The following is a 12,532-nucleotide window of genomic DNA, read 5'->3' on the forward strand; positions in this document are numbered from 1 at the left end:
CTACAGAAACGATGTGAGATAATAAATATTTATTGTTGTTTTGAGATGTTACATATTGTGTTAGTATGTTATGCAGCAATAGATACCCAATACATCCAATAAGGGAAAGCTCATGTTGAGGCCCCATCTCTCTTACCTGGCACCATTTAAGGCCTCTGGTGATGGATACCACCTTGCAGACCTCAGTTGTCCACTTGCCCAATCTCCCAGAAAACACATAAAGTACTTAGCACGTGACGCACCCTCAGTAAGTGATGAACATCCTTAGAGAGCCATAAGTGATGACAAGATGCACTGTGGGAATGGATGGAGGAGCGAGAAGGAGACGAGGCAAAGAGAAACCAAATGCCCAGACAAGGTGGGAGACAGGTGAGAGCCCAAGGAGGCCAGCAGAAGCCAGGCTGGGAGGAAATCAGAGGGCTCTCGGGGGGGCCAAGGTCTGGGGCAACAGAGCCCCAGCCAGTGGGACAGGGAAAGCATGGCCTTCAGAACAGAGCCCTGATGGCCAGATGCTGCATCATCCTGGGGTCAGGTTGCTGTAAGGTTCTGGCAAATAGAGGTTTTCCTTTATTTTTTAATTTGTAGAAAAAACTCAGGGTGTGATCTGGTACAGGCACACGTGAAAGTTGGTATCATTATCTGATTTATAAATATCTGCTGCTTGCCAGTGGTTGGGAATGACACACAGCTGGACAGCCAGACATTACAAGCTGTGGGGTCACATACATGGCTGGGAATAAAAAGGTATGACTGGGAGAGCAATATTGGTGGTTTTTTGTTTTATTAAAGTACAGTTGATTTACAATGCTTCAGGTGTACAGCAAAGTCATTCAATTATACATACGTACATATATATATATATATTCTTTTTCAGATTCTTCTCCATTATAGGTTATTGCAAGATATTGAATATAGTTCCCTGTGCTATACAGTAGATCCTTGTTGTTTATCTATTTTATATACAGTAGAGTGCTAATGTTAATAATAATAATGTGTTAATCATTAGCATCTATTGAGCAGTTACAGACTCTGTGCTGAGCACCTACATGCAGAATCTCATTTAGTCCTCCCAACAATGCTTAAGGAAGGTACTATTCATCTCCCCACTTTACTGGGAAGACCTGAGACCTAGTATGTGCCCGGCCCATGTGGGTGAGCCACTTATGAGGCCAGCGCAAGCGGAGCAGACCCCTGTGTCTAGAGGACTGAGCCACAGACCCAGAGGAGCTCCAGCTATGGTGGGCAACTCCCTGATACAGCCTGGCCATGATTTCATACAGCGTTCATGCAGCAGTACTCAATCCAACTACCTGACTCTATCCTTGAGTTCTGGGCTGAGCAGGTGATCTGAGCAGGGACCTTGTTCATAGAAAAGGGCATGAGGTGCATTAACCTAAAAATGGAACTACCATATGATACAGCAATTCCACTGCTGGGTATATATCCAAAGAAAATGAAAACACTAATTTGAAAAGATACATGCACCCCAGTGTTCATAGCAGCATTATTTACAATTGCCAAGATACGGAAGCAAACTAAGTGTCCATCAAAGATGAATGAATAAAGAAGGTGTGGTATATATAGACAATGGAATATTACTCAGCCATAAAAAAGAATGAAATTCTGCCATTTGCAGCCATGTGGATGGACCCAGAGGGTATTACACTTAAGTGACATAAGTCAGACAGAGAAAGACAAATATGTTATCACTTATATGTGGAATCTAAAAAATAAACAAGTGAATGTATATAACAAAACAGAAACAGACTCACCAATATTGAGAGGGATGGGGGAGGGGCAAGATGGGGTAGAGGATTGAGAGATACAAACTATTATGTATAAAATAAATAAGCAACAAAGATATATTGTACAATACAGGGAATATTGGCTATTGCTTTGTCAGAACTTTAACTGGAGTATAATCTATAAAAATATTGAAACGCTATGTTATACACCCAAAACTAATATAATATCGTAAATTAACTATAAAATAAATAAGTAAATAAATAGTTTTTAAATTAAAAAAAAAGAAAAGAAAAGGGCATGAGGCAGAGGGTAGGGCTCAGGAACAGCTAGGAGAAGCCCAGTTGTCACACCTGGGCCGCCAGGTCAGGCCTGAGGGACGGTGAGGGAACTTGGTACTGCTGAGCTCTACCTGGTGAGCTGAAGATTCTGAAACCCCTGAGTCCTCATGATCACACAGACCACAAGCCTAGGGCAGGGCCCAGCCATGGGCAGGGTTGGGAGTGGTGGGGTGGGCTTCCAAGGCCATGCTCCAATTTTCAGTTTAGAGGCTGCAGAAGCAGACCTTCCGCAATACTGAGTTGTATCATGCTATGAGAGCCTATGAAGAAAGATCAAGAAGGTTTCCCAAGTCACTGACACTTGAGCTGAAAGGGTGAGTGGAGCTAACGAGGCAGATTAGAGAGAGAGAGAAGGTTCCATTGTTCTCCATCTCCAGGGTCTAGTACCGCATGCGGCATAGAGGACGTCGATGGGTGGGCGAACCGATGGATGGATGGGTGAACCAGTGATGAATGGGTGCCTGGTGGTGTCTGGCCTCTGAAGTCAGGGAACCCAGAGGAGAGGTTGTTGCGGCAACGTCAGGGACAGCCAGCGAGGCAAGGCATTGGGGTGGGAGAGGGGACACTAAGGCAGGAGAGGGAACAGTGCAAAGCAAGATGGCCTGGGTGAGCAGATGAACAGGGTACCAGTCCTTAGGCAGGAGACATCACAGGAGGAGGCGGAAATAATGAACTCAGGATGGACACCTGGAGCTTGAGGTAAAGGAGAAACTTAGAGACAGAAGAGGCGAATGGCAGAGCCAAGCCTCCCACCCAGGGCTCCCGACTCCCAGCCCCAGCTTCTCAAAGCGGCTGAGCCCCGCTCTACTAACTTCCCACATTCCAGGGGCACCCCTGGCCCCAAGAGGTGGGGGAGGTCCAAAGCCATGGACAGGCCCCAACTGTATAGGCTTGGCCTCCACCGGCACTGGCCCGGTTCAGTTCTAGCTGGTCTGGGTTCTGGTCCTGACCCCCCCCCAGCCCAATCCAGCCTGGCCCCTCTCCTCACCAGTGTGGCACCCTGGGCATCTATCCAGTCAAGGTCCTGGCCGGCTGCAATCATACAGTGAATGTCCGAAATCATCTGCTGCTCAGGAGCTGCCCGCTTCTCATTGATTTTCTCTTGGGTGATGCCTGCAGTGGGGAAGGGGGCATTGAGTCAGCATTCCCAGGCAGAGAACCCAATGGGGAGGGGAGCGGGGGAAGATTGGGGAAGCATGACTCCTGTCCCCGAGGGTCTGCCAGTCAACAGGGTAGATAGATATGCTCAGAGATCATTTCTCCCAGGCCCAGTGAATACAAACACCACGTGTTGGGCCACAAACAAGGTCCATTCCTGCCTGGTACCCAGTCGGCATTGTAGTAATATTGATTACTGTTACACACACAGTTCTTCCACCCCTACCGTCCACCTACCTGTCTGCAACTGCTCAAATACCTGGCCCATCTCATCCTTTAGGTCCAGCCTGGACCACCTCCTCAGCTGGCCTCCCCTGACCACTCTATTTGACCAGGTCTCCGTTAATTTCTTCTATTTCGTCTACAGCTGTGTTTGCAGCGCCAGGCACGATGCTCAATGAATCTTTATTACGGCAATGACTGAATTACTGAGCATACAACTTTTGAATGGAGAGCTGAATAAACCGAGGTTGAGGGACACAGAAACACATTTTCAAGCCTTAATCTCTGGCTAAAAATTTAAGTGTTACTAGCAGCTGCTAATGGTATTTAAGGAGAGAGTGATTTGCTCTGAAAAAAAAGGTCCATGAGATCAAGCATTCTTGGATAGAATTCAGGGGAGGTCTATAAACTTGAAAGAGAAAAAGAATGACCTGTTTATTTTCATTAACCTTTAAATGAAATGTAGCATTTCCTTCCATTAGAACGGACGCCAAATTCACAGTAGAATTGGCAGTGCCTGTGGCTCTGTCACCAACAGTAACTGTAGGTATTTTCATATCATGTTATCTTATTGTTTCACGAATCAATAACGTTTCTATTTCACACATTTAAAAATATTTGGGGAGCTCTACTTTAATAGAAGTGGTTTCCTTTATAATCCTATGGCTTTGATAACTGCATTTAAAAATATTATTCTGAGAAGGGTCCATAGATTCACCAGATTGGCACAAAAATTGTTAGGAAGTTCTGCAAGTGAACAAGGAAAGCGCCAGGGAACGGGCAGGCCAAAAGGGCAGTTCCTGCAGCCACCTGGGAAGAAACACAAGCGCAGAGCCCAGGCAGGACCTTGGACTGCAGTCCAGGGTCTGGATTTGAGATTTATTTCTAAAGAGGCGGTCCTTCAGGGGTATGCACTGGGGTGGCGAGTGTGGGCAGATCTCTCTGACTGCTGCATTCATTTCCTCTCTGAAGCTCATTTGTAAGCTGAGGACAGCCCACATCTTGTTTATCCAGGGTCCCTGGCAGCTCGTGTGGTGCCTGGCACAGAGCAGGCAGCCGTGAATGTTCTTGACTTTGTATTATTTTTTTCCAAATGGGAATATATCTTTATTGTGAATGTTTATTGAATTGAAATTGTCACAGCTGACGAAGAGACCCGGCCAGCTGAGGCCACCCGTGTGTGGGGGGGTGACACAGATGAGAGCAACGCCCCCCTTGTGCACAGCACGTTTTCCAGGGTTGTTCTGTGTCCGCATCTTGCCCATCACATGGGTAACAACCATCGTGGGGCCCCATCCCAGTTCCTGAGCACTTAGCAGGCAGTGGGCACATTGCTAGGTAACTTGTTCAGCTGCATTGATGTGAGAGAGCCGCAGCCCCGCACTAAGCCCACTTCACCGCAGGCGGCCCCACCCTTACCCTGGTACGCCATGCACGTCTCGATGACATCCAGGGTGGGCTCATCCTCGCAGAGGTCATAGGGCATGTTCCCATCGGAGTTGACAGCAAGCAAGTCGGCCCCACTGCAGAGAGAGGGCCAGGGTGAGGGCCAGCTTTGTGCGCAGAGGGTTGGTCTGGTTGCCTCTACCATCCAGCCTCTCACTCCCACCCCACTATGCACCCCAACCTCCACAACCCGACCATGGTGCAGCCCAGCAAGGACAGCATCTCCAGGATCTCAGGGGCCCCAGGTGGGAAGGGGCCAAAATCCCAGGAGAGCTGTACCAGCAGACTTCCCCCAGCTTCCTGCTTTGTTGAACCAGCAGGCAGGCACTTGGGCACAGATGTCAAATAAGAAAATGCAACATTAATGGCAGCAGCACTGCTTCCTAGGCATCTGCTTCGAGCCAGGCTTGATCTAAGCCCTTTACACTCATCATTTGATATAATCCTCGTTAACAGTCTTCTTGGTTCAGTATTATTGGCCCCATCTCATGCAAGGGAAACAAAGGCTCAGACAGGTTCAGTCACTTGTCTGAGGTCACACAGCCAGGACGTGGGAGGGTCAAGACTCAAACCTGGCCCTTTCATGGGCCAGCTCTTTTCACTTCTCCTTGTAACCTCAGCTATCCCCTACCTCCTCCTCTAAGTCCCTGCCCAAAAGGCTGACCAGGATAGGGACAGGACAGAGCCTTGGGGCTCCATGGCAGAATCTGCCTTTTGGGCCACTGGTTCCTATGTGCATGGTTCTGGGATGCCCTGCGGCAGAATCACCCGGGCACCACTGAAATAAAATGCAGCTTCCTGGGCTCCACTCTGGACCTCCTGAAACAGAGTCTCTCGGGGGTGGGGTGGGTGGGGTTGAGGATTACGTATTTTAAACCCATGATTCCGGTGCACACCGGTGCCGGAGACCCACTGTACCAGGCTGGCACCGCTCCCTTCTCCTCTCGCACCATCCCAGATTGGACTGTGGCCACCTGATGCTCCTGTAGACTTAACCGCACCCAGGTTCTCATCGGAGGTGTGGGCATGGGCCACCTGCCAGTCCTTTGGCCTAACAGCCCTCCACTGTGACGTCTCTGAGCTCCTGTGTGCCCTTGGGTAAGCTCTTCCACCTCTCTGAGCCAGGGCAGCATCTCTATCCCCCCAGTATCCACCTGATGGGCCCTGGCTGCTCTGCTGAGACCTCTGCCAAGGGTCACCTGCACTCGGCCACTATTCCTGAATCCTTACACTCAGATGTTCTCCTGGGACCCCAACCCATGGGTCTCTCTCCGTCTTGGCTCTGGTACTGAAATCACCTGATATCCTGGTGGTTCCTCAGAACTTTAGCATCTCTGAGTGCTCTGTGCCCAGCACAGGGCTTGGCCCAGCTTGAGTGCCCTCCCATCACTAGATGAATTCAATTAAATACGCTTGAAATTTAATGGTACCTTTTCTGTGTGTTTATAGAAACTAAGCAGACTAGAAGGAATTTCAGCATGGGAGAAGACTGTCAGAGCTCTATAGAGGGAAATGGCCTTATTCCTGGGAAAGGCATTGTTACGTGGTGTCCCCCAAAGCACATTCTGCCCCAGAGAAATGCAGGTGGACATGATTTGGCGGGGGGGGGGGGGCAGAGCCAAGGAAGTATGCTTGCTTTTTTTTTTTATAGCAAGAAAAGCAAAAATGGCAACAACACATAAGCATGGAGAAGATGAATTCAGGCTCATAGGGACAGACAGAGAAAAAGAGATTGAAAAAAGAAAATGATACCCTGATACAAAGACAGACGAAGACACTACAAGAAAACTACAGGCTGATATCCCTTATGAACACTGATGCAAAAGTCCTCAAGAAAATACTAGCAGGGACTTCCCAGGTGGTGCAGTGGTTAAGAACCTGCCTGCCAATGTAGGGGACACAGGTTCGTACCCTGGTCCAGGAAGATCCTACATGCCTCGGAGCAACTAAGCCTGCTAGCCACAACTACTGAGCCCGTGTGCCACAACTACTGAGCCCGTATCCTGCAATTACTGAAGCCCGCACACCTAGAGCCCATGCTCCGCAACAAGAGAAGCCACTGCAATGAGAAGCCGGCGCACCACAACGAAGAGTAGCCCCCGCTCGCCCCAACTAGAGAAAGCCTGTTCGCAGCAGTGAAGACCCAACACAGCCAAAAAAAAACCCAAAAAACAAAAACCAGCAAACCAAATTCAGCAGCCTATTGGAAGGATTATACGCTGTAACCAAATGGGATGTATGCCTGTAACACAAGGATGGTAAATTTTTTTTAATAAATTTATTTATTTATTTTTGGCTGCATTGGGTCTTCATTGCTGCACGTGGACTTTCTCTAGTTGCGGCAAGCAGGGGCTACTCTTCGTTGCAGAGCGCGGGCTTCTCACTGCAGTGGCTTCTCTTGCTGAGGAGCACAGGCTCTCGGCGCGCAGGCTCAGTAGTTGTGGCCCATGGGCTTAGTTGCTCCATAGCATGTGGGATCTTCCTGGACCAGGGCTCGAACCCGTATCCTCTGAATTGGTCTGAGGATTCTTAACTACTGCACCACCAAGGAAGTCCCAAGGATGGTAAATTTTATGTTAGGTATATTTTACCCAATAATATCGGTAGAAAGAAAGAGAATGAAAGGAAAGACAGAGAGAATTAAGAGAGACACAGTGGAAAAGACAGAGTGATACCAAGGAAGAAAGAGACAGAGATGGAGAGAAAACGAGAGAGGAAGACACAGGGATGGAAAGGGAATGTGGTGAAAAAGAGAAGGAGTGGCAGGCAACAAACGAGACAGAAAAAAAAAGAGAGAGAGGAGATGAAAGTAAAAAAAAAAAAAAATAGAACTTGAAAAAAACCAAAGGCAGAGGGAAGGCTGTTCTTGGGGGAGAGAGGGGCACGTACTACTGAACGAGGATTTTCACCAGGTTGATGTGGCCGCAGGTGGCCGCGGCATGCAGGGGCGTCCACAGCTCGTTGTCCTTGGCGTTCACATTGGCACCGTGGGAAAGGAGCAACTTGACAATTTCCTCAAAGTTGTCAATGCAGCACTGCAAGGTGGACACAGGCAGGGTCAGCTCCCGGCAGGGCTCTGGGTCGTGACGAGCGTACACCAAGTTCCCCCTCGAGAGGCCACAAGAAGGACAGCAGAGCCAATCTGCCTGAGTTTGAATCCAGCTCCATTACGTACATGCTGTGTGATTTTGGGCAAGCCACTTAACCTTTCTGAGTCTGTTTCCTTGTGAGTAAGTTAATAATATACGAGATAAAAATACAAAGACAATCTAAAAATAAAGTCATCTATAAGCTGTTTTGCAAATGTTGGTGGAATGGGATGAAATTTGGAATGAGGCTTTAGAACCTTTTCTTTTTAATTTCAGAAGGCTTCCTTCCAACAAAACTGTATGGAGAACTCTAACTTAGATAACCAATCGATTCAAGCAGGGCTGCTCGGGCTGAAGCAGGGGCATGTGTTGGTTGCGTGGGGATGGGGGTGATGGGGGAGACCCCCCTTGACAGCAGTGACCTCCTAGATCACAGTTTGGAATCTCTGACTTAGGAATTTCTGACCCAGAAGCTAGTTCTTGGGGAAGTCCCAAGTAACCAAGCCTCGCCCCCGAAAACCAAGCTCTGTGTGAGGCTCTCAGGGGTCCTAATACAGTCCCTAAGAGGAGACAGCCGTGTCCGTGCTTCTGCTTGTCCACACGTGGGGCAGCCCCCAGAGAGATGCAGGGCTCCAACAGCCATTGGAGCTCCCAAACTCCAGGGACGGAGGGTGAAAGATTCCAAGCGGACAGAGGGGCCTCACGCCAGGGCCATGAGCAGCGAAAAGTGAGGACAGAGGAAGTAGAAGACAGGAAACCACTTTACAGACTACAGGACGCATCCCAGGTGACCTCTGGAGAAGCCAGCAGGGGACAAAGTGCTCAGAACTGCCCATCCAGGGAAGCGCTTACCCCTCGGTGCAATGGGAGATGTTGCAGAGTTATACTCAGAGGAGCAGAACAGTCAAGCTTGCTTTTTAAAAAGTCCCTCCTCTGGCTGCATGTGGAGAAGAGATTGCGATCACAAGCTTTGCAGGGGAGAAGAGGCATGGTGAGGAACTATGCTGAAATCACCCATGTAAGGGATGATGGTGGTCCAACCTAGAGAAGTGACCGTAGGCCTGTGGAGAGGTGACTGGATGCCAACAGAAGGAGCAGGGGCACCTGTGGCAGCCCACAGCCCCAGGTGGGTGTGGGGATGGGGATGGAGATGGGGCGGCACCACGGCCTCCACCCCTATTCTCAGCAGAACCAGGGGCCAGTGCCAGAGGGACAGATGGGAAAGAAGCAGCCATTTGCACAGATGGTGCCAGGGACCCAGGTTCTCTTTCTGCACCAGCCGATCTGGGGTTGGCTGGCTCTGGGGGCACCTCTCCGGACAGCAGGGGCATGTGTGACCCAGTGGAGCTGGGTGCTGCCTCAGGTAGTCGGGAGAACCATGCAGTGACACAGCAACGCCGGCAGAGGGCACCCAAAGGCACCAGAGTGAGGCGTCGGGGAAAGGCGTGGGTCCCCAGGCTGTCACCGGGAGATGGGTTTGGGTTTGGGATGGCCCGGTCCATAGGAGGAGAAGCAGCCCAGCCTCTGGGTTCGGGGGACAGGAGGGCCAGAGACCCCACCCTGAGGGCTGCAGAAAACATGAAGATGGGCGGGGCGGTGTGCGGCAGGGGGATTATGCATACAGAATTGCAGTTGTGTGAGAAGGATGCCCATGGGCTGGGCCAGTCTGTACCTGAGCAAGGGCTGGGTTGGGACCTGGATGCAGGAGTGCAATGGGGGCTGGTACGTGACGGAGCGGGCCGGCCTCCTCTCCTGCATTCCCCAAGGTGGGCAATGACACCTGGCATTGGATGACTCCTCCCACCCCGTCACTTCCCACGTCCAATCTATCACCAGGTGTGGATTCCATCTCCTGCATCGCTGTCCCCATCCCCACTGCCTCGGCTGAGGCTTCCCTGTCACTCTCCTTCCACACACCTCAGCCAGAGAGAGCTTCTTTGTTAATCCAGCCACGTTGCTCTCAGTTTACAACCCTCTGAAAGCCTCCCTGTTGCCAAGAGCAGAAAACCCACAGAAAGCTCTTCTTACTGTGCTCCTTCTTTGTATTGGAGCAGTAGTGACAATAATGATGACACCTGTAACAACAGCCCCAGCAAGAGCAGTAATAATACGTCACATTGTCAATAATAAGAGCTAATGCTTTTTGAGGAGTTACTAGGGCCACGCATCTTGCTAGCCATGCATTGCCTCATTGGATCCTCAGAACAACACTTCCAGGGCTCCACAGCCATGTGGGGCTAGAGGCTACCATACCGGACAGTGTCGTTACACAGAACATTCCATCACCGTAAAGGTTCTATTGGACAGTGCTGCCCTGAACTCAGTTTCCTGAGCTGTAAAATGGGGATAATAATATTTCAAAGAGTTGCTGTGACGATCAAACCACACTTCACATAAGTGAAGTGGCTTTGCCGAGAAGTGAACATGTGACAAATTTTAATGCTAATAATAACTAGTATTTACCCAGTGTCAAGTGATGCGTATAGGGTTTTTATGTGTATTTATTTAATCCTCACAGCAACCCAACGAGATGGATACTTGTTATTCCTCTTTTACAGATGAGGAAAGTGAGGCACAGAGAGCTTAAATAACTTGCCCAAGGTCACACAGCTAGAATTTGTGGATGCATGAAGCCCTGCGGGACAGGAAGAGAAGCCAAGAGGACACATGGGGAGCCCCTGGGTTGATGGCTGAGGGTGGAGACTTGTCCCCAGGGCTCATGGGTAGGGGGATGGCCAGTCTCTGCCCACCCTTCCTGCCCTCAGAGGGAGACGGAGAGGCTCTCCCCAGCCCAGGGTTCCAGTTGCCTGGCCTCCCACTCGCCAGGCTGCATTCAAGTCCACCTGATCAAAAACTTGGTCCAGAGCACAGGGGGGCTCAGCGTGCTCACTCGTTAACTCAGCACACACATATTGAGCACTACTGTATGCCAGCATGGGGAGTAAGACTGGGATACACCGATGAGAAAGAGACACGGGCTCTGCTCTTGTGCCGCGCAGAGTCTGGGTAACAGGAGACCAGCATTAAACAGTCATGCTAATGGATGACATGACAAAGGGATGCTCAGAAGAAAGGATATGGATATAACAGCAGAGCTCTCAGGCTCTTGCTGTGCACGCACCCGAGCGCTGCGTGAAGTGCGACGGGGAGCAGTACCGTGTGTGCAAGGGACCGAAAAGTCAAGTGGCTGGAGGCCAGGCAGCCAGAAAACATGGTGGGCTCAGCAGGGGCACAGGGGATTTCCTCACCCCCAGCGTTATGGAAAGACACCAGAGCACTTTGAGTAGCATCAGCAAATGTTGGGTCTGAGCATCCCTGCAGCCACTGCTTGGAGGATGAATCAGGGGCAGTGCTGCCTGAATGCTGGGGACTAGATAGGGGGCTGCTGCAGCATCCAGGTGACAAATGACAGCCAGAGCAGCCCCTCCCCAGCCAAAGGGGCCTGGGCCCATCTCGCTGCGCTAAAAAGGATGTGATAGCACATGATTCCTGGCCAGAGTTCATGGCTGTGTGACCTGAGGAAGGTCACATAAGCCCCCTGTCAATCACTTTTGTCGTGGGGGTGGATGGATGCCTTGCTGGGTGTGAACAAATGTGCTTCGGAAACTGTCAAGCTCCAGACAAACTTGCTTTGTTTGTCAAACCCTTTGCCAGGCAGTGAGGACGCAGCGTACAAAGGCTCCCTGTCCGCGGAGGCTGTGTGTGTGCCGTGCATGTGGGCACGGGGCTCTGTGGGCGTGTCTGTAACAGACACACTCGTCTCCAAAGCAGACAAGAGCCTTTCAGACGTGGTAGCTGTGGCTCCCCTCCCGCTCCTCCCTGAGGGCTCTGGGCAGGAAAAAGCAGGGAGATGGGTACCTGTCCAGGCAGACAGCAGGGAACCAGGGGCCCCAGCGGGTCCTTACCTGGTGCAGGGCTGTGAGTCCATCCTCGTTACACAAATCAGGGCTGACCTTATTCTTCAGGAAGTAGCGCACTGCAACAGAGGGGACAGGAGTGACTGTCCTGTCACACTTCAGGTGTGCAGGGATGCGGGGGACCCAGGTAAGACCCTCTTTCCCCCAGGTCCTGACACAAACAGTCTTGTTTACTTCTTACAACATGGGTGAGAGGTAAGTATCAAGACCTCCCCATTTCACAGATGAGGAAACTGAGGCACAGAACACAGATCTCTTGTCCAGGATTTCCAAGAGGTGGAGAGCACTGCCTGTCTTACTCTGCATAATAATGACAGGAGCTAACGGTTATTGAGCACTTCCTGTGCGCCAGGCACAGAGCTAAGTGATTTACATTTGTTGTCTAGAGGGAGAACATTCTAGTCACTGAAAGCATACACTCTGGTGTCCAATGGCTTGGGTTCAAATGTAAGTGCTGTTTTTATTGGCTGTGCAACCTCAGTCAAGACACTTCCCTCTGGGGCTTCCCTGGTGGTGCAGTGGTTGAGAATCCGCCTGCCAATGCAGGGGACACGGGTTCGAGCCCTGGTCTGGGAAGATCCCACATGCCGCGGAGCAACTAAGCCCGTGCGCCACA

At 50.5% G+C, this 12,532-nt stretch overlaps 1 protein-coding gene across 1 annotated transcript in view; it reads right to left on the reverse strand.

The window, feature by feature from the left end:
• PPP1R16B (protein phosphatase 1 regulatory subunit 16B) overlaps positions 1–12,532 on the reverse strand; it is a 103,623-nt gene that overhangs the window by 14,299 nt on the left and 76,792 nt on the right. The window contains exons 3-6 of the mRNA XM_060125078.1: positions 11,905–11,975; positions 7,800–7,945; positions 4,884–4,987; positions 3,073–3,197 (exon numbers count right to left, since the gene is read on the reverse strand). Coding sequence (XP_059981061.1) covers positions 3,073–3,197; positions 4,884–4,987; positions 7,800–7,945; positions 11,905–11,975 — 446 coding nt within the window. The remainder of the gene's footprint in view (positions 1–3,072; positions 3,198–4,883; positions 4,988–7,799; positions 7,946–11,904; positions 11,976–12,532) is intronic.

The sequence above is a fragment of the Lagenorhynchus albirostris genome, chromosome 15 (assembly GCF_949774975.1).
Source record: "Lagenorhynchus albirostris chromosome 15, mLagAlb1.1, whole genome shotgun sequence".
Taxonomy (NCBI): domain Eukaryota; kingdom Metazoa; phylum Chordata; class Mammalia; order Artiodactyla; family Delphinidae; genus Lagenorhynchus; species Lagenorhynchus albirostris.